Source organism: Polypterus senegalus, chromosome 4 (genome assembly GCF_016835505.1).
Source record: "Polypterus senegalus isolate Bchr_013 chromosome 4, ASM1683550v1, whole genome shotgun sequence".
Classification (NCBI taxonomy): Eukaryota; Metazoa; Chordata; class Cladistia; order Polypteriformes; family Polypteridae; genus Polypterus; species Polypterus senegalus.
The window spans coordinates 167,787,296-167,814,368 of NC_053157.1; the positions used below are offsets into that span (position 1 = coordinate 167,787,296).

General features: G+C 39.5%; 1 protein-coding gene across 3 annotated transcripts in view; it reads right to left on the bottom strand.

The window, feature by feature from the left end:
• The window catches only part of grk4 (G protein-coupled receptor kinase 4), a 278,224-nt gene that overhangs the window by 57,916 nt on the left and 193,235 nt on the right, over nucleotides 1-27,073 (bottom strand). For all 3 annotated transcript variants that reach the window (XM_039751644.1, XM_039751645.1, XM_039751646.1), the window contains 3 exons: nucleotides 25,770-25,870; nucleotides 4,345-4,437; nucleotides 16-79 (listed from right to left, as the gene is read on the bottom strand). In XM_039751644.1, the coding sequence (XP_039607578.1) occupies nucleotides 16-79; nucleotides 4,345-4,437; nucleotides 25,770-25,870 (258 nt within the window). The remainder of the gene's footprint in view (nucleotides 1-15; nucleotides 80-4,344; nucleotides 4,438-25,769; nucleotides 25,871-27,073) is intronic.

Below are 27,073 nucleotides of genomic sequence, written 5' to 3' on the forward strand. Positions count from 1 at the left end.
AGACATGGCACTTACCTCTCCAAATCCACCTTTGCCCAAAACTCTGTAATGCCTGAAGGTATTTTTGGTTACAGGTTGGCTGGTGTAAATGAAGCAAAAGATACAATTGAATTATCTTTCTTAAATTATATAAACAAGTTTGCAACACAGTGAAGAACATCCAACTTACTTAGTTTAATGTGATCAGTACAGTAGTTTTAGCTGGTTAGTGCATAAAGTAAGGAGTCAGAAATTGAAATAAAGGTTTCCTGTTTTCCATTTAAAATGCAGTTTGTTTTTTTTTCTAATGTGCCTCCCCTCAGTTTTCAAACAGAATGAAAGAATGCCTTTTGCATTATACAGTACATCTGACAAGGGAAACTGCTAAAATCATGAAGCTTGTTAAGAACTGCTAGACCTTGCAAAGCCAGTATACTGGATTCATCATGCAGCTTTTATAGACAACAGCAGTGGCTAATAAAGTGTAGTTTTATTTGCATCATACATTTTGTAAACTGAGCACCATGCCTTCTGCATTGTCCTCCTATCACCCTAAGCACTGTATGATATAATATAATATTCTAATTAATGTGCAGTGTAACACCACAGTAATACTGTAACATGTGCTTAAGATTTAGAAAGATTTTTATTAATTATTCGCTATTAGACCAATGGTGAAACTGCTCAGTTCCTTCTGTTCTCTAATGCTCCCTTTAAAAGATCAGTTTAATTTCTGACTCATTTTATTTCTAGAAATAAAATCTGGAAACAACCGTCTAAAAAAATGTTTTTGTTGTGTGAAAAATTCCGATACGTCAGTGCACTGCAGTGACTAATCAAATAAATCTCCTCACCCCCAGGAATGCCAGACTGTTAAAGACAAACCTGCCAAAAACACACTAAGTGAGCGAATCTGTGGTACAGTACTGTACATGAAGTCTTCCTCCCTGAGTAAATCTGCACAATCCTGCACGACAATTTGCCTAGAGATTTGATGTTCCTCAACTCTGAAAAATAAATGTGAGGATACTTTTCATCATTTAAGTATTTTTTTACTTTAAAAAGTAGACTAACCTTATGCATTTTGGGTAAATAGCCTACAAGTAGTCATCTGCATAAGCCACTTATTTTTAAAAAAAAAAAGGCTTAACACCTCCCGTGTTCGGCTGTCTGTGTAACAACATTACCCAAATCCCTCCTAAGGGCTGCCTCAGAAAACTGGAGGAATTCATTCACTTTATGATACGTTAACTGTCAAGTAACATTTATATTTGTAATGGGTGGGAAGGGTGAGATTTCTCTGCACTTTTTCTCTGACTTGGAGATGGGATTGTGCATTTCAAATGGTAAAGAATAAATCTGGTTTATCTGTCAAAATCATTTCTTAACACTCACTGCATACATTTATTTGCTCCTGAAACATCTGTTGTTTGTAAAGCATTACTGCATCTCCACCAGCGGCTTACAATTTCAGTCTGTGCAGCACTTGAGCAAGGGTGAAATGAAAGCCTTAAAACATGCCAGATATGTTTACTTTGGAAAAGAAAATGTTCTCAAAGTACTGAATCACATCTTGAGATGCCACACATATTGGTAAAGTACATATCTGTGTTGTTTTTGCAAAAGCGATTATTTATTTTGTCAGACTCCACCATTTTAATGAAGTCTAGCTGTCCACTTCACTCCCTGACTCCCTGTGGGGTGACCTTTTACCACAAGGGGCTCCATGAAGACTGCAGCTGCAGTTCTGCTTTGATGACAACTTGCGCTACAGTACATCTTTTTCAGTGACTGTGGCTTTTGTACATTCACTGTATTAACTTTCTAAATGTCTTGAATTGGGGTGTTTCAATCTAATCTAATTAAGACAATATGGCTGCCCTCTTCACTCCATTCCCTGTCTCCCTGTGAGGTGGCCTTTCACCTCAGAGGCATGGTTACTGCTAGATTACTTTATGAGACTTAACAGTGGCAAACACATTCTTTACTGTCTCACATTCTACTCCAGCAATTCTGATTTGAACCACAGCCTCTGTCTTAAAGACTGTTGTGAAAATTCCATCCATAACACTCGCTGTGAACAAAAAAGCAAACTCGTACACTATGTATACCTTTATATATATATATATATATATATATATATATAAAATCCATTGTCTGTCTGTATGTCTGTCCGCTTTTAACGAGAGAATTACTTAATGGATTTAGTTTAGTTTTTTTTCCATAATTTGCTTGAAAATTCTGGTTGATTTTGTGACTTCTGTCATCGTTTGCTTGCAGGAGCAATTTATTTGCGCTAATCCGAGACAGAGGCTGTGGGCTGGTGAAGCATAATGTCAGGAGTGGAGAGTCAGGCAGGGCCCTCCTCAATCATGCACCAGCCTCGGAGCGTACCTTACCTCCGCTTAGCTAGCGAACGAGAGAGCTAATAAACAGATTTAGATCGTTGTTTTCTCTTTAATTTGCTTGAACATTCCGGTTGATTTTGCGACTTCTGTTATCGCAATAAGTATCATAGATTGCTTGCAGGAGCGATTTATTCACGCTAATCCGAGAGGCCGAGGGGAGGGGGCAGCGTGATGTCACTAGTGTAGTGGAGAGTCAGACATGGCCCTCCTCACTCATGCACCTGCCTCCATTCGAATCGGTCTACCTCTGGCCACGTTTTGGAGCATACCTTGCCTCTGCTTAACTAGTGATACCTGTTTGTTTATTGATTTTAACTACTTCGCTACTACTTTTCACTACTATGCGGGCAGAGCCGTGGGGGACAACTAGAATTTGATAGAAATTCAACTTTTAAAATACCAAACTTATCGATTAATGTATAAATATTGTGCCTCCTCCAGACCGCGAGGGGGCATCCGTCCTGGTTCTGTTGGGGGCCACGGGTCGAGGGCATGGAAGCCCTACCCTGTAGGAGCCCGTGGTCACCGCCAGGTGGCGCCCCGACGCCGGTTTATCCCGTGTGGTCCTCGGCCGGGGCTGGAGCCCGGCCGGGACGCCTTGGAGGACCAGAGGAGGGCGTGTGCCTCCTCCAGACCGAGTGGGGGCGTCCGTCCTGGTTATGCAGGGGCCTCGGGTAGGGGGCTTTGAAGCCCAGCCCTGTAGGGACCCGTGGCCACCGCCAGGCGGCGCCCCAGTGCCTAATTGTCCCTGGAGCCCAGCATTTCCGCCACACCAGGAAGTGCTGGGGGGAAGACTTTATGTGGCGCCCGGAGAGCTGCCAGGAGGACAGCCGACACTTCCGCCACGCTGGGGCGTGGCTAAGGAGCGGATACCGGAAACACCTGGGGCTCATCCGGGAGCATTATATAAGGGGCCGCCTCCCTCCAGTCATTGGTGGAAGTCGGGAGGCAGTACGACGGAGCTTGAGAGAGGACAGGAGGCGGCCAGGAAGCAAGGCACAGAAACTGTGGGCCCTGGACTTTGGGGGATTCAGTGCCAGCAGCACTGGGGTTCGTGAGTGCACGTGACTTTTGTGAAATTGTATATAGTGTAAATAAACGGTATGTGGGTGCAAAATATGTTGTCCGTCTGTCTGTACCGGGGCCAGCGTTCACAATTGATAACTTCATGCATATAAAACATCTATGGGGAGACCAGAAAATGGCTGTTTACAGATGCTTTCCATCTAATCTAATGGAGCTTGAGAGGGTCTGCCCTGAAGAATAGGACAGACTGTCTAAATCCAGGTTTGCAATACCTTTAGAGACTTACCCAAGTAGACTCAAAGCTGTAACTGCTGCCAAAAGGGCTTCTATAAAGTAATACATTAAGGGTCTGAACACATACATGTCCAAGAGATTTCAGTTTTTGACTTTTATTAAATTTGCAGCCCTTTCTGAAGACATTATTTCACTTTGTCATTATGGGTTAATGGGTGTAGATTGATGAGCAAAATCCAATTTATATATACAGTACATACTGTATATACACACGCATATGCTGTGTTACTGATTGACACAAATTCATTTATTAGAGGAAGGCAGATTTGCAGAGTTCAGTAGTGAATGTAGTAGTTCATCCTAAATACACAAATAAAGGATTACTATTTTTTTTTAATTATTATTAACAGTGTTACTTTTGCTTTCAGAAACTTTTAACAAAACAGATGAAACACTGTGGCTTACTGCTTCACTCGCCTTTGTTTTTAGTTGATGTGGTGATTCTTATGTCATTGGTTTAACAAAATTAGATGTCCTGCCTGTCTGACATGGCACTTACTTATTGAGAAGGCTGGTGTACATGACTTTCTTTATTTGAGACTATCTTTATTTGAGACTAACTTTATTTGTACTAACTGCATGGCATTCTGGGAGTGCTGCTAGCAAGACAAGAAATATTGCTTTGTAATTGGCTTACCTTTCCAGCCATTTCCACTGCAGGAAACGTGAAAAGTACATGCTTTCTTGATACTTCGAAAATGGTTCCCCACTGAGATATTCATGCACAATTCTGAAAAGACATCATATCATCCAAAGAAAATAATTACTTGGCAGAATTAACAAAAATAATGAACTGTAAATATAATTAAAACATTGGCCAGCCTCAAAATTAACATCTGGATTATTCACACACACCAGAACTACACTCAGCAAGCAGTCTGGAGCCTCTTCCTCAACTGCTTTACCTAGCAACACATAGTAGGCAGGGCATTGGATTTCTGAATTACTAGGTACCTGGGCTCAATCCTTACTTCACTTTGTGCATTGTTAATCATGCAGTTGATAGTGTCACCTTGGAGTCTATTAATAAAATGTATTTTAATACTAGGTGAATAATGAGCTACTATATGTTGGACTGCAAAGACTATTCTTGCCCATACTTTTCTTTCATTCTGAAGACAAACCCAAATTATTCCAGGCACCAGCTAGACCATGATCACGCGTCTCACACATTAACAAATTTGAAATGTGACTTTTCTGCTAAAGGATGTCTAAAAATTCACTGAAAAAAGCAAACTCCAGAAGGGAGATATAGCCTCTAACTGATATAAATCAAAAAGAGTGACTTAAAATTCTTACCAAAATAGTCAGATTAACAGCTATGAGCTAAATGTTACATAGCATGATCAAAACAGTATTATGATTCAGAAACCCTCCAGGAATTGGTTCTTAATGTGATCAGGACCAGCTCATTCACGTCAGACTTTATTATATAATGAATTTACTTTACTCTAATGCATTGGTGCTGGCCCTCAGTTCATCTGTTAATGCTTGTGCCACTGAGTACTTCAGATGATGAAATTTTCATTTAAACGTAGAAAGTTTATTATAACAGATAACCATTCAGGGATGAATACAAATTCACACATTCAAATGAGTCTTCACAATATAATGCCATTATTTGCTTGTTTCTAATGGTCCAGCAATGTCAAAGGACCAGCATTCTCTTCAAAGTTCACCTGCCAGTAATTTCAAGTAAACGTTGTGCTTTGGCATTAGTTAAGAGCAACAGAAAACAACCAAACATGCAGACCAAACCTATGTGCCAGTTCACTGCTCATTTACGGCATGTTTTCTCATGGCTTCTGATGCATTTTTGTTTTGTGTACTTAACCACAAACCACCAAGTTTCCTTCCTGAAACGGCTGTCATACAAATATTTTATAAAAATAAAATTTCACCATTAGACATCTGTAAGCCTTTGGTATATTTTAAAGTACAAAGTGCGTCACAATGGAACAACTGATGCTCAACACACTGTGCTTTTAATAATGTTTGCAGTACAATTTATTGCGGGACAGATGTTCTGTTGAAAGTCTCTTTTGGACAGCAGAATCAAACATAGACTTTGAGTCAGTTTTTTAATGAGTTTAGTGCTATCCCTTTAATATGGTTTTGGATTTGTACTATACTTAATCTTTCATGAGTTCATTGAGGACAAACATTGAAAGTGGAAACCTCTTTCTGATGCACATTTTGAATTTTCCACATCTAGGTAACCTTACATTCATTACGAAGCTTAAAGAAGTTTGCTATTTTTCAAGTCAAAGTCATTTCTTCACAATCATGGCATACAGTATATTCATTTGGCACTTAGAACAACACATTTTGTCCTAAAGTGAAGTGTTTTTGAATCAATTTAAAAAATACCTTGATTGCTTACAGTTTTTACTGGGGCTTTAGAGGACACAGGTCCATTGTTGAAAAAAATCTTAAAACTTTACAAATATATCCACTGTGAAGTGGCAAATGTTTCGATTAAAATAAACATGCCTTCTGCGTTTACATAGATAGATAGATAGATAGATAGATAGATAGATAGATAGATAGATAGATAGATAGATAGATAGATGCTTTATTAATCCCAAGGGGAAATTTACATACTCCAGCAGCAGCATACAATGCAGATAAAACAGACTTTGAGGCATCCTTGTGATAGCAGAAGAAAACTACAAATAATAATTTGATCGCTGACTCTTGGCTTTATTTTCTTGAGTTAAGGATACATTTCTTGCTCATCAGGTAGAGTTCTGACAACCCAATGCTGAGCTCTCTCCCAGCTCATTACATACATTCGTGTTGTTATTACACCAGTTGTATGGAGCAGATGCACACTAAGTGGAAGTGTAGCTAAAAGAGCACGAGTGTCATTGTAGTTTGTACACATAACAGTCCATCAGAACTGAATTGATTAAACTGTACTGTATTAATAAAATGCTTAGATTTTTGAAAGAGCCAATCTAACTTTTCGGTGGTGTGTGTAGTACTGGCACTATCAAAAAATAATAATAAATGTCAGAGTGCGTGACAGGCACAAATCACTTATTGATTTTTTTATTGTAAGATGAGTCACTCTTGCTGACAATTTGTTAATAAAAGAACTGAGCACAATGTTTTTTAGTGAGTAAATTCACTACCACTGATACCCATCAATCCATAGATACATTGAGAGAATATGCAGACTCGACTCTATGTAGAACCTGGTGCTGATGGGCAGGAATAAGAGCCCACTATGCCTATGTTGAAATATCTGTATTGAACTTACTAAACCTGTAGAGTGTTAGTCTGTGGATCATCCAGGTATTGTTCCTGCCATGTGTCCATCCGATGATCAATGGGATAAGCCTCATTTGTACCATGACCCTGCCATAGATAAATGGGATGGATGCCTGTAACATCTGTTCAGTTATTGTCACCTGATTATATGATAGAGATGCTTCTTGGTTACTTCTATGCATATACCACTGATCATATCCTGACTGGAAGTATTACTACCTGGTTTGGGAACAACACGCAACAGGACCTCTACAGAGGCTGTACAGAGAATGGCGTGGTATCCTGAACGCATCACTGCGTGTGCACTTCATAACTTTGAGGACATCTACACCAAGTGTTATTAGAACAGGGCAAGGAAAATATTTAGAGACACCAGCCATCCCAGCAATGGCTGTGGTCAGGTTAGGCTTAGGGTTACCACTACCTTAAGCTCAGTTCAGAGAGACCGAGGAGGAGCTTTTCCCCATAGTCCATCTGCATCTGGGAGTGTCTAGACCTACATAATGCCCTATTGCTAACTCTCTTACATTAACTTATTTAAGATTTTACTTGTTTAGATAGTAACTGTTATTTATCACATACTTAAGATTCTACTAATGATTTTTGATATTTAAGTAATGTATTATTGTTGTTCTCCTTTTATATATGTCATTGGAGTTGAGCAACTAAACATTTGTCTCCATATTGTACTGTATGTATAATTTTGTATGTGACTAATAAAATTTAATTTGACTTTTTACAAGACATGTTTAAAGTGGACAAAGAATTGCTGGAACTCTTTTTTTGTAGGCGGCTCGGTCCTCTTTACAAGGTGTTTGAAATTTTATGCAGTTTCGTAATTGAGCAGGTATGTGAATGCCCCTCAGAGTCTTGAGTGAGCTGTCAGAAGAACATTATATAGAAAATGGTGCCAGGGGGATGGGGGGATAGTGGGGATGAGGAAGTGTTTGCTGTCAAAATGCAAGGTGCCTCAACTATTTCCAGCAGGTATGCCAGCTCAATAGTCTTTCTCACTGAAGCACATGTGTGCTTTAAAAATCCACAGGCGGCAAATAGTATCCTTGAGAAGTAAAGAAAAAAGCTTCTGTATAAAGAATATAAGCGACTGCATGACTTTTTCTTCAGTTATTAGCTAATTGTCTACAGATACAAGACGGTAATTCACAACTGGGCATCAACATTCAATGTCAATATCCACTTCCTGTTGGCCTTGAAGGGTGTCATACTGTAACAGAGTAAGACAAATGGGGTATTGAAATGAAGAGTCTTTTTTTTTTAATGGATGAATCTGACCTGCGGTGGGCTGGCGCCCTGCCCAGGGTTTGTTTCCTGGCTTGTGCCCTTTGTTGGCTGGGATTGGCTCCAGCAGACCTCAGTGACCCTGCGGTTAGGATATAGTGGGTTGGATAATGGATGGATGGATGGATGAATCTTATCTCATTTTGCTTTTTTTATTCTTAAAAGTACATGGATACGTGAGTAACATTTTTGACTTGAAAAATGGATGCATTTGATAAGTGTTAAGGCTCTTTCTATCTCCTAAGGTCTTGCGTATCCTAAAGCGACATTGTAAACTGCAAGAACAGACAGGTACTTATCAAATTTATAAAGAACACTTCACTTTAGAACACAACATTAAGCAGAAAATGAATGTATACTGCTCAAAAGAATTAAAGGAACACTTTTTAATCAGAGTATAACATAAAGTCAATGAAACTTATGGGATATTAATCTGGTCAGTTAAGTAGCAGAGGGGGTTGTTAATCAGTTTCAGCTGCTGTGGTGTTAATGAAATTAACAACAGATGCACTAGAGGGGCAACAATGAGATGACCCCCAAAACAGGAATGGTTTAACAGGTGGAGGCCACTGACATTTTTCCCTCCTCATCTTTTCTGACTGTTTCTTCACTAGTTTTGCATTTGGCTACAGTCAGTGTCACTACTGGTAGCATGAGGCGATACCTGGACCCTACAGAGGTTGCACAGGTAGTCCAACATCTCCAGGATGGCACATCAATACGTGTCATTGCCAGAAGGTTTGCTGTGTCTCCCTGCACAGTCTCAAGGGCATGGAGGAGATTCTAGGAGACAAGCAGTTACTCTAGGAGAGCTGGAGAGGGCCATAGAAGGTCCATAACCCATCAGCAGGACCAGTATCTGCTCCTTTGGGCAAGGAGGAACAGGATGAGCACTGCCAGAGCCCTACAAAATGACCTCCAGCAGGCCACTGGTGTGAATGTCTCTGACCAAACAACCAGAAAGACTTCATGTCCTCTAATGGGCCCTGAGCTCACTGCCCAGCAGCATGCAGCTCGATTGGCATTCGCCATAGAATACCAGAATTGGCAGATGCACCACTGATGCCCTGTGCTTTTTACAGATGAAAGCAGGTTCACCCTGAGCACATGACAGAAGTGAAAGGGTCTGGAGAAGCCATGGAGAACATTATGCTGCCTGTAACATCATTCAGCATGAGCAGTTTGGTGGTGGGTTAATGATTGTCTGGGGAGGCATATCCATGGAGGGTCACACAGACCGCTACAGGCTTGACAAAGGCACCTTGGCTGCCATTAGGTATCAGGATGAAATCCTTGGACCCATTGTCAGACCCTATGCTGGTACAGTGGCTCCTGGTGCACGACAATTCCTGGCCTCTTGTGGTGAGAGTATGCAGGCAGTTCCTGGAGGATGAAGGAATTGATACCATTGACTGGCCACCACACTTTCCTGACCTAAATCCAATAGAACACCTCTGGGACATTATGTTTTGGTCCATCCAATGCCACCAGTTTGCACCTCAGACTGTCCAGGAGCTCAGTGATGCCCTGGTCCAGATCTGGGAGGAGATTCCCCACAACACCATCTGTCATCTCATTAGAAGCATGCACCGATGTTGTCAGGCATGTATACAAGAACACAGGGGCCATACAAAGTGCTGCATACAATTTTGAGTTGCTGCAATTAAATTTTGGCAAAATGGACTAGCCTGCCACATAATTTTTTCACTCTGATTTTTGGGGCATCTTTGAATTCAGGGCTCTGTAGGTTGATCATTTTCATTTCCATCAAACGATGTGGCATCCTTTCGTTCCTAACACATTACCCAGTCTATATCAGTATAGATATCCAGGAGGATTTCTTTTTCCCATTGAGATCTGATGTGTTTTCAAAGTGTTCCTTTAATTTTTTTAAAGAGTTTACAGTATATCATGACTGTGAAGAAGCAAGTTTGACTTGAAAAATACCAAAATTATCCTTTAAGACTAGAAGTTTGATTGCATCACAGTGTCGCTAATATCCTTCAATACATCCATCCATTATCCAACCCGCTATATCCTAACTACTGGGTCACGGGGGTCTGCTGGAGCCAATCCCAGCTAACACAGGGCGCAAGGCAGGAAACAAACCCTGGGCAGGGCACCAGCCCACTGCAAGACAAGTTCATACTTATAGAATGTTAAATGATATATAATGCAAAGTACAGTGTGTGACAGATAGGGGGCGCTACTGCTCCCTTGAACCCTTGTCCAAGATGCCAGACACCAGATAAAAGTCCAAAAGTAGACTATATTTATTCTGCACAGTGCACAAAGCACCCTCCTCTCCACAATACTCATTAAACCAATCAATAATCACAATACAATAAACAACCCTCCACTCCCAGACGCATTGCCACCCTTCCACCCAGCTCAGCTTGCCGTCTGGGAGTTACCACAGTCCTTTTATATTCCCTGACCCGGAAGTGTTCCCAAACCCCAGTCCATGTGACTCCTATAACTTCCTGGTCAGATCAAATGTCCTTTACTTCACCCTGGAAGCACGTCATTCCCCTTGTCCATGTGACTCGGACGTACTTCAGGGGGATATGGCAAATAAACATCGTTCCTCCGTGCAGCGTCTCCTAGTGGCCCCCATGGTATCCAGCAGGGCTGTGCATAAAGACTCCAATGTCCATGATGCCCTGCTGATCTTCGGGGCACCTCCATACTGCAGGGAGGGCTCCACCTGGCGGCTTGGGGGTATTGGCCGGGATGAACGGCCGGCCATACACCACAAGTGCCAATAGAAATTATTCACCCCCCCCACCCGAAAGCCTTTACACTTCATTGTCACACAACTTTCAATTCATCCACTACTAAAATGATTTAATCCAACAGGTCAAAGAATATCTCTGAAGCATCAGGATATGAATGTTATGAATGAGTTGGAAAAAATAAACCCAAAGGTGTGATTATTTGGATAGCCAATCTGATCATAGAAGAGGGCTGTGAAAGAGACCAAAAGACTCAAATATCGGTATGCTTCTTCTCTATTTCTGAAACTGTGGACTCAGAAGGAGACTCTTGAACCCTGGTCATCTCCGTTCATGTCTCCACACTTTTTAAACGGGATTCTAGCAGAGTCAAAGTCCATATCCAGCTGGTGAAGACTTGTTGTATTTCTTCTCTGCATACAACTGGTGTTTTCAAACACATCAACATAAACTTGTAACCATCACTTAAATGTGGATTTCTGTTACGGCATTGTGAACTCTTGGTACTGTGAATTTGCACTTCATTTACAGTGCATATAACGTTGTTTAAGTAAAATGATTATGGAACATACTTTTTGCACTTGCACTGATTTTATTGTTATGCTGTATTTAGCTTGCAGGTATAGCACTGTAGGTCCTGCTAAAATGACTTCTCATCTGATTTTCACGTCTCAGTGAAACTTGTGAGGCTATTGCTGTATTTTTCAATCAAAAAATTTATGATATTAGAAATAATATAGTATATCTCCCCAAAACTGATCCTCTTAAGCCCCAGTACTCCATTATAAACAAATTAAATTCTTTCACCAGGATAGATTTAGCTGATTTATATAAAATAATTTCTCAACTGAGACCCTCCACCTGTGTCCTTGACCCAATACCAACAAGTTTTTTTAAAGAAGTATCAGGCGTGCTAATTGATAGTATTCTTAACATAGTAAACTTGTCATTAGATACGGGGGCCTTCCCAGACTGTCTTAAGACTGCTGTAGTTTTAAACCCCCACTCAAGAAAAATAATCTCGACTCCTCTGCTTTTGAAAATTTTAGACCTATTTCTAACCTGCCTTTCTTAAGTAAAATTCTAGAGAAGGCAGTCATCATGCAACTAAATGACCTCCTCAATAAACATGCTATTCTTGATAAGTTTCAGTCGGGTTTCAGAACAAATCACAGCACAGAAACTGCACTCGTTAAAGTAGTAAATGACTTGCGGGTAAATGCAGACAGAGGCCATTTATCTGTTCTCATCCTCTTAGATCTGAGTGCCACATTTGACACCATTGATCACAATATTCTTTGAAATCGCCTTAGTCAGTGGGTCGGCCTCTCAGCCAGTGTCTTAAATTGGTTTGAATCCTACCTGGCAGGTAGAAAATTCCTTGTTAGTTGTGGTAATTATACTTCAAAGACACATGATATCCTATATAGTGTTCCACAAGGCTCAATCCTGGGTCCGCTGCTCTTTTCGATTTACATGCTTCCGTTAGGTCAGATTATCTCAAGACATAACGTGAACTACCGCAGCTATGCTGATGACACACAGCTGTATTTGCCAATAGCACCTGATGACCCCGACTCTCTTGTATCACTGACACAATGTCTTACTTGTGTTTCTTAGTAGATGAGTAGTAATTTTCTCAAGCTAAATAAAGAGGAAACTGAAATTTTAGTGATTGGCAATAATGGATATAATGAGGTTATTAGAAATAAACTTGATGCATTAGGATTAAAAGTCAAGACGGAGGTAAAGAATTTAGGGGTAATTATTGACTCTGACCTGAATTTTAAATTACATATTAATCAGATTACTAGGACAGCATTTTTTCACTTAAGAAATATAGCAAAAGTTAGACCTCTTATACGATTGAAAGATGCTGAGAAATTAGTTCACACTTTTGTTTTCAGTCGTCTAGATTACTGTAATGCACTCCTCTCTGGACTACCCAAAAAGATATAAATCGTTTGCAACTAGTGCAGAATGCAGCTGCTAGAATCCTAACTAGGAAAAGAAAATCCGAACACATTTTTCCAGTTTTGATGTCACTACACTGATTACCTGTGTCTTTCACAATTGACTTTAAAATACTGCTTATGGTTTACAAAGCCTTAAATAATCGCACTCCATCTTATATATCAGAGTGTCTGACATCTTATATTCCAAATCGTAACCTTAGATCTTCAAATGAGTGTCTGCTTAGAATTCCAAGAGCAAAACTTAAAAGAAGTGGTGAGGCGGCCTTCTGCTGTTATGCAACTAAAATCTGGAATAGCCTGCCAATTGGAATTGACCAGGCTGATACAGTGGAGCACTTTAAAAAACTGCTAAAAACACATTACTTTAACACGGCTTTCCCATAACTTCATTTTAGTTTAATCCTGATGCTCTGTATTTTCAATTATTCATTATTACTATTCATGGTGGCTCCAAAATCTGTACTAACCCCTACTTTCTCTTCTGTTTTTTTTCTGGTTTTCTGTGGTCCACCTGATCAAAGCATCGTGATGTCCCTACATTGATGGATTAAAGGCCAGAAGTCCACATGATCGTCAACAACAAGTTCTTCTATGTGAACCCTAAATACAATAAAGACTGATTGAGATCATTTATGTTAGGTAGAATGCCTAGAGTGGGATGGGTGGTCTCGTGGCCTGGAACCCTTGCAGATTTTATTTTTTCTCCAGCAGCCTGGAGTTTATTTTGTTTTCTCTGTCTTCCCTGGCCATCGGACCTTACTTTTATTCTATGTTAATTCTATGATTTTAATTCTTACTTTGTCTTTTTTTCTCTTTCTTCATCCTGTAAAGCACTTTGAGCTACATTGTTTGTATGAAAATGTGCTATATAAATAAATGTTGTTGTTGTTTTTTCAACTTTCAGTGGCTTCTCATTTTTTAAACAATATGGTGCCAAAATGTTCAGCAAGGTTGAGGTTTGATAAGGTTATTCTATATTATATAAAAACGTGTCTATTAGGCAGTTCTACTATAATGAATGATTACAAGGAGCATCTCAGCAAAGGTATGAGAACTTTTAATGAAAACTCATGTTTAATAGCTCAATCTAACATGACGTGTTAAACAAAATGAACATGGACATTTCAGGGTTCTGAAGTATTCCATTGAGAAGAGGGATATATATAAAAATGTAATTTCTCTCATATATACTGTACAATTCTAGTCATTAAGCAGGTGCCTGATTAAACTTTCATGAACACAAGACAGAACTCAAGTTCTTAATTGTGCAATGCTTTTCACAGAGCCTACTAATAGAAAATACTATATATAAGCACAAAAGAAAATCATTTAAAGCAAAACATCACTAACTTAAAAACCCAGTAATTTAAACACATGTTTAAGCACAGGGATATCCAGTAAACACTAGGATAAGCCTACAATAACAGAGGTGTGAGCAGACCGACTATGCCAGCACTTAGGCTGAAGAGTACAGTCAGTCAGCTTATTAGGTATAGTGACAAGTCTTAAAATGAAAATCAGAAAAAAAGTTGCCCTTTAGGCTTGCTAAAGTCATTGCGAGATAAAAATCCAGAAAGTAGGAACCATGAAGTTAAACCTTCTTTCTCCAACCACTTTTCAGCAGCAGAGCCAAGAGACTGAATTTCAATAGCTTACACATTTTGCTTACACAGACTGGAACCTTTCTGGTAAGCTTAGCCCTACAGTGATTATTTACCGTAGTCTACAAGCACACACGTGTAGTAATTTAGTCTAGTTAAGAGCAGGTCCTGAAGTTCGGTGGTAGAAAACGTACAACCAAAGTGGATCAAAGGAGGTGACCATTGAGACTGATGATATTATCAAAACAATGCACTCTAATGCTAAAAAGTGTCAAAGTAAAGGAGATGGGAAATCTCACAAACACAGCTATTTCTTTGTTTGTTTTTTTTCTCCTGCCATTATCAGTTTTTGTTTCTCTTTTACATTTGTTCAGTGGCATTAGTATCATGAAAATTCTAGTGGGGCCATACTAGAATTTACCTATATATGTGCTGATCTCTCTAATGTAACCATTAACGTACCTAACTAATAATATATATCCCTCTTATACTAATTACTACCAAAACATACAGGTTCGTGCACATTTTATGTCACAAAAAATGAATCAAACAATGGGATGCTAGTGCTGGTCGGTCTTGATTTGCTTCAAATCGCTGTGATGCCCACTGACATACATCATCATCATCATCTGACAAAATACAGCGATGCAGATTTAAACACTAAGTAAAGCCTTGCAACCCCAAATTTATTAGCTATGAACTGCCTACACTGTAATGGCAGCACCTCAGGTTTTGAGCTAAGTAGCTTTAAGGTGAAAAAGAACAAGCCACCATAACCTGGAAATACGCAGACTAAACACACTGCATTATTTGAACTGCACGCCACACCAGTGGTAGCAATGCTGACTACCATGCATCAGGTGTTTGTTGGGCAGTGTGAGGCCAGGAAATAACTGAAGAAACAATTTTCTACATACTGTAGAACGAGCCCCGGACACAGACAGGTAGACATGCTGCAAAGCACCACCACACGTTTATTTACAACTAATAAAGTGCACACAACCCACTTCACCCCAAAGTTCAGGCCTTTCTCACACTGCCTTTCTCTTCTGGCCGCCTCCACTTCTCACCTCCAAGACTTCGTCTTTCTTCCACCCGACTCCAGCCCTTACATGAAGGGAGGTGGCCCCTTTTATAGTCACCCCGATGTGCTCCAGGTGCTTCCCAGCAATCTTCCACAAGCACTTCCCAGTGTGGCGGAAGTGGCAACTGCGTACCCGGAAGCACTCCGGGTGTCCCCAATCCTCCTCCCCCCAGCACTTCCGCCACACCCGGTCCAGGGCTCGGTAGGCATTGGGGCGCCCCCTGGCGGTGACCACGGGCCCCTACAGGGTTGAGCTTCAAAGCTCTGTACCTGTGGTCCCCAAAGCAACCAGGGCGGTCGCCCCCTCGTGGTCTGGAGGAGGCAAAAGCCCTCCTCCGATCCTCCTGGGCGTCCCGGCTAGGCAACAGCCCCAGCCACTCGCCGCAATATGTAATTGTTCTTTCTGTTACAAGATTCTGTGCTTCTTTTAAACAGGAGAATCACACTGCTGGTGTCTTTTTCACAAAGTGGAAGAAGCACACATACACTTTTTACTTTCTCTTATATGAAGTATAGGGAAAGTATTGCAATCGTCCAAAGATTAGATGATGAGATTTTTATGAATCTCGATGTTTTAGACCTCCCTGATTTTCTTGTATACGAAGTATAGGGAAAGTATTGGAATCCTCCAAAAATTCCATTTTGAGACAAAATCTCGATGTTTTAGACCTCCTTGAGTCCGAAAATACCATTTTTGGAATAATGTCTGTGTGTGTACCTGTTTGCCGGCAACTATGAGGAGGCTTCTCTGCTCCTTTCTCTTAAGCAGAAGAAACACATTACAAAAAAATGCTGTGGACTGGTGAGTTTCTTTTTTTCCCCTTACTATTCCTTATTATTTTTAGGTCTTTCTCCCTGCTTGCCTAGCTGCACTCAGTATTATTTGGCTAAGGGATTTTATTTAGAACTGCTTCATTTCTGTGATCTCTCAGATCTAAAGCCAGAATTGTTTCCGCCTTCATTCTTGCGATAGATACTTCAGCTAGGCCTCCCACCTCAAGTTTTTTTTTTCTCCAGTGATGTCAGAAGGCAGGCTATCTGTGACAGTCACTATGAAACTGCTCAGTGCCAAATTAGCAAAAAGACTTTCTGTAGTGGAAGCTGAGGTTTTTGAGTACCAGAAAATAGCAATGTGCTTCCTTGCGTTCATGAGCTACAAGGTGACTGATTCACAATTCGAAACAAATAAACGTGAAATGTGCATTACAGTGTATCCTGTTCCACAAACGATAAACTGAAGCCAACAGTTAGTGACCAATGTGTTAAGCAACAGAGCAACACGGAAACCTGGACATTCACAAACATGATGAATATATTCAGTCATAAGCTGACCTTCTCCTGATTAATGTTAACACTAACATTAGTCATTAGTGGGCACTCAAAAGAAGAATGACATCCATGAAGGCATCTGTATGAGTAAGTACAGTATAAAGCACCTGCAACAAGCAGACTGATATTAGCAGTGCAGTAAAAGTTGGGATTTTTGCTTTATAGTCTTAATATCCTTTTCTCTAACCTAGTACTGGGAGAAAAAGTTGAAGATAAAGATAAAGTGGAGCATTTTAAAGAATTTCTACACATTTTGGTTCCTCCCTCCCACAACCCTAAATTGTATTAAACAGGTCTGGGAATGTTATATTAGGCCTATTCTAGCAGCATCACGTACAAGGCAGGGACCAGCTGTGAATGGGACATCAGTACAATGCTTGAACTTATGTAAATTAGAGTATAATAAAGAGAACAAGAGTAAAACGTCTGTGAGCCACTGATATATCACCATAGTTAGTTGTTTTTTGTTCTTTTTTGATGATTTCCCAAGTCTTTGGTACATTTTCATATACTGCTTGTTGTGGAAGAGCTTCTCACTCTTTTCTTCTGATTAACTCCTTGGTTGACTTGAAATTGCATTCTCGGTCATTTTGTTGCTGCAAGGTAAAGTGACAGCCGATGGGTCTAAAGGAATTTTCCTGTTGACAGGCAGGCAAAATGTTACTGTACACCTTCAAAGTCATTAACTGCAAACCATTAACACCATTACAAATATAGACAAAGTGAGACAGTTCAGGAGGTGACCATGCTGGTCCAAATCATTATACTACCTCTTTTGTATTTCATTAACCTCTCCACACTTTCATCTTTGCAGCACTTTGTTAGGATCTGAATTTTATAGATGGCTAAATACATCAGTGGTTTCTTCATATTTAAAAAAAGGGGTTGGCTCATTTACATAAACATACAATACTGTAAGTGTTTTCAAAATGTAGTGTTCTTTTTTGAAGAAGTATGTGGAAAAACGGACAATAAGTACACACACACACACAAAACAAAAATAACAGCCAGAAAGAATCATATTTAAACTGGATATGAAGTACACAGCTGGAAAGTTTCTGAATGTAATATAGAAAGCCAAAAATGTTTTTATTGAAAGTATGCACTGGACTACAAGAAGTATAATGAGGGCTTGCTTATAGGATATAACTATTAAAACAAAACAATGGCACAACACAGGCAGGGCAACCAGATAACAGGAATGTGGTCTGAACACATCCGAGGATCAGCAGCAAAATTTACTTAGATGCTGCCAGGAGGTAAAAAGACAAGATGGACAGATGACTTTATGAATCTATACAGGAAATTATCTTTGGGCAAGTGGGTAGTGGGACAAGACACTGAAAGAGGGAAATGTTTTAGAAAGAAAAGGTAACAGTGCATTGGTGCTACAAGTCTAATAATACCACTGAGACAGGAAATCTCTCCTGTTTGGTTTTGAACTTTATGTTATTCCTTGTGCACCCTCTCTCCTCTCCCTGCTGATTGTAAATCTTTTATATTGTGCATGTTGTAGTCTGCCCATTGATACTCTGGATTTTTGGCAACATTTAATATCACTACACAAGGTGCTCCTATACCATAATAATGAGTCTGGCAGACTGGGTAGCCCAGGATTATTAACTTGATTATTGGAATACAATTCCAGAGTGAGCTCTATAAAGACTAATAAGTTTATAAATTAAAAAGTATGATGATATTTCAAACATATATTTTCAGAGTCAGATGTTCCAGCTCTTTGAAAGACCTACCTTATCATAAAAATTATGTGCCCAGGTACTTTCTGAAAAAAATGTTACTAATCTCTGCTTAATCTAACTTCAGGTGGCTCCACCCTGGGGATCATGGGTGCAAGGCACAGGCGAAGTCTAGACAGGGCAGCAGTCTTTCAGTGGGCCTGCTCACACACACACACACACACACACACGCATACAGTGGCACGGGACCAACCTAACCTGCACATCTCTGGGATTGCTGGAGGAAAACTGGGCAAGGCAAGAGGTTCAAAACCAGGGTACTCTGTCTGGATTTTTTCTTGCATTCATTTTATTGTTTTGTTTATACATTTCACTAGCATTTTATAATTCCCAATACTGAGTGTTATGACATATATAATATCATTTTACTGTTAAGTAATGACTTTATCACATATCCATCCATCCATCCATTACCCAACCCGCTATATCCTAGCTACAGGGCCAATCCCAGCCAACACAAGGCGCAAGGCAGGAAATAAAACCAGGGCAGGGCGCCAGCCCACCGCAGTTCATCACATATAAGTTATAAAAAATGACAGTGCCTGAGAGCATGTGTCTGATTTAAGACCAAAGAACATATAAACCTTTGTAAAGTTTATGTAAATATATTTATAAATACATCCTTAAGTATGAGAAGTTAATTCGATAATCTTGAAAACCCTATGCCTGCCTCTTCTTTTAATCACCCTATCTATATGTGATTGCAGCCTATGTAAGATGGGAATGCAGTCTGTTAATGAAAGAGTGCGTCCGAGTTTAACAGAGACTGTGTGTTAGAGGGGTGCACAGATATTTCAGTGGCAACGGTGGGTTTTAGAAGTCAATATACTGTATATACCAGTATGGCATTCTTATCCAAACTTATATATATTTTTCTTGTAAATGAGCCTCACACCTTAATATAACAAATAGGATACTGACTAACATATAAAGCAGAATTCTAATTGGCTACAATTTTAACGTTCATTTTACTATTGACCTTTTGGTCAATAATAATTTCATATAATCTTGTGCAATACATAATAAAAAATCTCATTTAGTCTGATACATATCAATGGGGATAGGCACCTTTAAAACTGAAGTACACTTCAGAATGTCCAAGAATAAACACTACATTAGTCTTTATCATAATCAAAAACATGAAAATGTTATTTTAGAATATTGCAGGATGCTAAAAAAGAAGGCTAAAATGGATTGACTCAAAAGCACAGAGATGTTAGAACCAGCCAACACTAATCAAATTTGTAATGAAAGAATGCAAAAAAAAAAATCTAATGAGCACAAAATGAACTGAAGGGCATTGTATGTATACGAAGGAGGGAATGTCCTGTAAGAAGCACATATTCTCCAAAGAATATCAAGCCTTCTCAGAACTGGCTGTGCAGGAAGAAGGCTGCCCACGTCATCGAGGCACAGAAACAAACCACAAGGAAATTCTCCATGTCTCAATTACTCTGGCTGTTCCAGAGAGGAAGAAAGTGTTTTCCATAAACACTACTCTGTGCCAAACTGGCAACATTACTGAATCATAACTGTAAACACTAAGGACATAGGTCACTGTGACCTGAGAGAATTCATTCACTACGGCCCATAGGCCGCTTGAAAACACTAAAATAATTTTAAAAATTCATGCAGATTTTCTGATGTGAGGTATGGTCCATTTAGCTACAGGAGAAGCTCCTCCACTCAACCAGTGGTAACAGGGTTTATTTAGAATTTTGTGAGTGAATGAGGTCCACAGTCCTGAAACTCACAGCAGGTCTCCTATAGTTGAACACTATCCATTTTATCACAGAGGAATATTAAGAAACTTTCTAAACAAGAAGCGAACATTCTCTGTGTAAAAAATGTATTCACATCACTGTAAATGTTGAGATACATGGAAGCTATAATGTTTAGACAAACCATAGCTTACTTTGGGTGCTCACACCCATACTAAGATTAGAAAGTGGATGACTATTCCTTTCAGCAAAATAGAGACAAAGAACTAGAGAACAGAAATCTATACTATCATGATCAAGCAGATCTGTGATGGAAACTGAGAGTTTTATGATGTAGCATGAACATCTGTTTTCTTTCTTCCTGAGAAGCCGACATAAAGCACTTAAAACACACATACACACACACACAAACCTAGTCTCTGTGTTTCCTAAACTATGGGTTGCATGATGTCTGAACTTGGCTCACGGTGAGCCAATTGAATTGCAATAGTACAGAATGAGAAAGGGTCGCAGATTGCTTATGGAATACTTTGGATGACGACGTTGGTGATGTCCAAAGGGACAATGGGATGAAGATTGGCAACGATTCTCCAAGGGAGGCAGATCATGATCAGCAGCAGTTGAACAAGGGGAATGAATACAATACAATACAGTTTATTTTTGTATAGCCCAAAATCACACAGGAAGTGCTGCAATGTGCTTTAACAGACCCTGTCTCTTGACAGCCCCCCAGGCTTGACTCTCTAAGAAGTCAAGGAAAAACTCCCAAAAAAAACTGGAAGTGGAAGAAACCTTGGGAAAGGCAGTTCAAAGAGAGACCCCTTTCCAGGTAGGTTGGGCGTGCAGTGGGTGTCAAAAAAGAGGGGGTCAATACAACACAATACACAGAACAGAACAAATCCTCAATACAGCATAAAAATAAAATAAAAAGTACGGAGCAGAATTTAATAGAAGATGATATCACATAACAAGATTTGGATATTTTCATAGAGCTCATCAAGCTGCCTACCCCATTTGGCCATTCCATGGCTAAAACAGTGCTGGGCCAGCCAATCCGATGAAAGGACCCCTCTTTCCCATGATTCCTGCGATCCTCCATCAGGGATGACTTTACCATAGGCAGGCAAACAACTTGGCAGGTGGACCGTGGCACCAATTGCCACATTTGAGTACAATGAGTACATCTGGATCCCCTGGATGATGCTGTGCGTCATTTGCAGGTCAACAAAATTTGGTTGCGAGAAAAAAAGTTTAATAACCACTGCACTAAATTGTTATATTTATTACTGAGTGGATGCTGAGTAGAAGAGTTGCAGACACATTTTCAAGGTCAAGACAAAAGCATAGTCAGAAGTAGCTCAGAATGATACACATCAAAGTCAGAGGCTAGAACGGAGCAAAGCTCAAAATCCTAAAACCTTTCTTTCAGAAGTGGTTCATTTTTTCATTATTTAATCTACAAAAAAGCGCAACTTTTGAGAAGCAGTCTGTTACTACTAGTATGTTAATGAAACTATCTGAAGGTGGCAAGTCAGAAATTAAAGTCATGTGCCCATGGCTGGTGTGGTGTGAAAGCAGTTGTACTGGAAAACAATACACTACTGTACACATACTTAGAGTAACAAAGTGCTTAAATTTTCTATGGACTATAGACACTTAGTTGGAGAGTGAAAGTGCCCAGAGGTAACAGGAAAGGAAAAAATGATCTGGAGATGGAAAATGCCAAAAGAAACAAGTAGAAACATTTGTCAAAACACAGGTTTACGTCAGAGAACCAAGAAAAACTGTCAGACTCGACTGTCAAAGCCAAACTTGAAGTCAAAAGAAATGTAGCGAAAAGTTCCTCACATCAACTCGTTTTATTCTCCCCTAACTACACAAATGGTTGTATTTTTTCAAGTGCATCCAAAAGTTTGGAGGTTGATTACAATATACCTCCACCTTATAAGGGGTGGGTGGAGGATGACTGATGACACAATATGTCACGTGAATGGCAAAAGTAAACAATATGGATGCACCGGCATTGCAGAGACAGCCACAAGATGGCAGCACCCATCCAACAAACAACACAGAATGTTTTGGGATTGTAATACATTTTAAAAAGAGCTTAAAAAATACACAAAACAAAAATGAAAATATTACCACAGGCAGCTTCAATTTGTCTATGGATTCATAAATGCATTCACACATTGGCTGAAATGGTTTTATCCAATTTCAGGGTCTCCCATATCTGAAGTCTAATACAGCACCATTGACAGCAGGGTACAAAACAACCCCAGATGAGGTTGAGAAGGGGAAAGTATAAAAACCCGAAAACAGAGAAATTGTCCAATTAATCACACCTAAAATGAGCTACAAAATAAATAATGATTGACTAGCAGAAAATTATATAACCAGAAGCAAAACGGGAAAATATAATAAAAAAAAAGAAAACAGTACAAGAAATCCAGAAATAAGTGAGCTAATACATTTAAAATGATTCCTAAAATCTCCTGAAAGTAAACATAAGGAAAAACCAGAAAGAAACTAAATACTGCGATAGAAGAAGCAGAGCACTGAATTTAAACAAAGTAAACAAAGGTTAATAATACTAAGAAAGGATAAATCTGAAGAAATCTTTCCTGCCTTAGGACATCTGCATTATGGTGTGACAGGCGTACCGCCCGAGTCAAACTCCTCACCTGCCTCTGTCCCTGGAGTTCGGGTGCCCAGAGGGGAAAGGGAAATGTGTGGTAAACAGCTTGTAAGACAGTGAAAATCATGTGAATGTTCTTGTGCATTGCTTCTAGCATTAAAAAGTGTTTTGAAGCATATTACTCAAAAGTGCACTTTTGGCATAAGGTCCTTATCATGGATGATAGAAAATTAGGAAAATTGTGAGAATGAAGGTGAAGTAGCTTGTTCTATAGTATCAATCTGTTATTATATCATTGTGGCTTATCATCATTAACATATCTGGTTTACAAAATAGTTGAAAACTGCTGGGGAGGCTATGGTTATAGTGCCAAAACACCAGGGAGGGCAGGATTCAAAGGGTTAAAGAAGCTTGACACCTGAAAAGGAGCGCAAGGCTGCAGAAAAACTCTGTTTTATTTGCCCTCAGGTAGGTGTGCTATGATTTGTGGCAGCACCTGAAAATGAGTCAAATGGCAGTCCCATCCCCTTTGGCTCTCAAATAACTGAAATATATATAATTACAAAATTAAAAGCAAAGAAAACAAAAGGGAGGAAAGGGTGGAGCAGCGGTAAAGCTCTAGCAAAACCATGGCAAGCACCATGCTAGTGTCAGAGTTTAAGTAGTGACATCATCATTTGAAGAAACCATTGTTACTACACCCATTTTGTACAAAGAGATTTATCTTCAGCATTATATGCCATCATTTAATGCCAGTGTGTTTCCTGAAAGCTTAACAACATGAGAAATCCTCCTTTTCTGAAGTGATTGAGGTCTTCTTTTTCAGTCACACTAACCAAAATTATTATAAGCATCCATTTACCGAACCTATTTAATCTTCTTGGTGTAACCCCCAAGTGTGATTCGAACCTGGAATTCTATGCAAATATGGTTAAACCCGAGTCATGCTCTGCGTTTTGAGTAATAAAACACTTTACAGTGTTAAGCCCGGGGCAGTATTCCATTGAAATAATCATGTCATTACTGTCAATTTACGGAAACTCTGAGGTTACTTAGAGTACATATTCATGAACACAGTGGCAAACAAGAAGCCATAAAGATAGTTTTGGAATGATTTGAAACTGAACGACTGGTTATATCAAGTGAGAGTGATGGCGATGTGAACTGATCATCAGTTGTTGACGCGGAATGTGAAACTGATCCATGATATGGCCCTGTACAACCAAACTGCTCAGTAAATTCAGTCGCATGAAGCTTCACCGTAGTGCCACAGTAGAGGCATACAGTAAAGAAAGGCAAAATAATTGTAATCAAGTGCAAAGGAAAAGGAAGACATTAGCCTGTTAAGCCTGAAAACACAGAAAAATCAACAGTTTTAGAAATGTCTGCTGTGGCAGAATGAGAGCAGCAACAAGCCATGGAATTAAATGGCGAGTTTAATTAACAGCAAGAATTGGCTTCTCATTAAGAAACTGGTTGGAGTTTGAAGCCCCAATTTGACTGGTCATCCGTTGGCTCGTTTCACGTCTCATTTCTGTTTGGCTATCATTTAATGAAGAAAAGAATCCATGCAAAGGACTGAATCCTTAAAAACAGGGCTATTAAAATGAAGGGAAAATAAATTAATTAGCAGTGAAAACTGGACAATGATTAGAAAAAAGGATTAGAATGAAAACCTGCAGGCCTGGAGTTTGACACCCCTGCCTTACACCACGCTTGGTAAGCTATACAGGGAAGACTGGCCTAAGACATAAGTGAAGTCAGTACTATCACAACATAACCCTCATTTCTGAAATGCTGTAATTTCCTGAAAGAAAGGCTGACACACACACACACACAGATGGACTTCCACAATGGGAGGAAATAGAGCTCCTCCTTACAGAAAGCATACCTAACTTTCCTAAAAAAAGAAACTCAGATAAACTATTTTAAAGATGAGCACTGGTATCCTGGCATCTAGATGTCGATTGATAATATCCATAATAAATCTAAAGAAATAATCATGTACTGTTTGTTACCTGTACAGATAATAACACATAATCAAAAGGAAGCATATTGTAAATCATACTAAGTATGTACTTAGCTGCTTCACGTAGTTTGTTAGGTAGCCTCAAAAAAGATATACACATTGTTTTTGCACCACTGGGCAGGCTGACCAGTTTCTTGTCTTACTTACACCTTCTGCTGTTTTTTCCCCTCTTCTTTGATTTCAGATCCTGTCATCCATTTGTTTGGGCAGAAGGTAAGTCATTCAACAGTAAACCTTTGAAATTATCTCAGAACAAAGCGTGTCTGAAACTTGTGGGAGGCCTAGCTTAAAAGTCACTCTCATAACCACCTTCTACAGTTGACGGGTCTTTGTTTTATCACAGTCTACATATGCAAAAGTAAGCCTTCACCACAAAGTTGTCATGTCACAGTCTATGGTAGATAATCAAATTTGACCTTTGAGAGACATTCTCTGGCTTTCAAAACAAGACAAACTGGCCCTCCCCCTCACCGGCCCCCGTAAATTTGGCTCTCTCCAAATGTGTTCACAAACAACACTGGGTATGCCACCATTTAGCAGCTGTTTAATCTCTGCGCCCTCAATGCAAGGCCTCTATTTCCCAGCATACTTGATATATGCTAATCAAAAGCAGTACATACCGAGTGCATTCTTTGAAGAGCTCTTTACATGGACTCTGCTCCAGTTTCTCTCTGCATTCTTGAACTGCTTCCTGAGGTATTTCCGGTAAGTGGGCTGCCGACTAAAATTAGAAAAGAGGACAAATGAAGAAAGCATAATAGTAGTCAAAGTTGGGTTCAAGTTTGGGCAGAAGAGTGAAATAAAGTTAGACATCCAAATGTAGAGAGAAGTTCCAAACTCTACAATGACCTTGACTGGGCCAGCAATGAAATCTACATTCATAGGCCCATATGTGAGGCATTGGGCTAACTTCAGTGCTAACCATATAGAAGACATACCAAACTAAAATTAGAATCGGCATACTGCCTCATGAAATACAAAAATGTGGTTTGAATGTTTATGAGCACCTACTTTAGTTATCTAAAAGTTATATGTTTAGTATGAAATTCTTGTTTATTCAAATCTACCACATACTTTTATAAACCATTGATTTTAAATGAACAAATTTCATTTTTTCATTATAGGAACTGATGCATGTAATAAAAATGTAAATAAGAACTGGCTCCTGTTTCAAAGTGAGTGAAGCCCTAATAACTGATTATCTGCAAATGGAGACAACTGTAAACCACTGGCACTAATGCCAAACTCGACACACTGGACAAAAGACACTGAATAAGTTTCTTAGACATTTAATAACACAGTGAACGACAAGGTGCATGACTCAGCTTGGATATATAGTATGTGATGCCTGGTATTAAGGTGGAATAATTCCACCTGCCTGGTCACAGCACGTTGTTCCTGAGGTTTTGCTTTATACTCTGATGATGACTTGTCCTGTTGGCCTTTTGTATTCTTTTTTGAGATCTTTGTCTAAGAGTTTAAGAGCTTACTTATTTACAAGGAAATATGTCGAAAGATATTTTTTTTTTGTAAACTTTACCCCTATTTAAAATTCTGGAAATCTCAATATTTCTTAATGAAGCAGTAGAAGATATTGGTGTGCAGACATACTCAGGAACTGGTGCATGAGGCGCAACTTAGAGCATTAATTGACTAATATATGCTTACACTATATGAAAAGCCTACTCCTCTGAAACATACATACAGTATTTAACAAGCTTTTATCAAACTGACTAGTACAATTGTGTTGTTACTGAATTTTACATACATTGGGAGTTAAGTTAAAGCTGTAAAACTGAGCAGATTGTGATGTTAAGGTTTCTGAAAAAGCATTGTGACACTCTGAACTGACATTACTCTGTGCTGCCATTGCTGCCCAGACAACTCAGCAATTGCATGTCCCTCTCTGTCTCTCCTCTTAAGT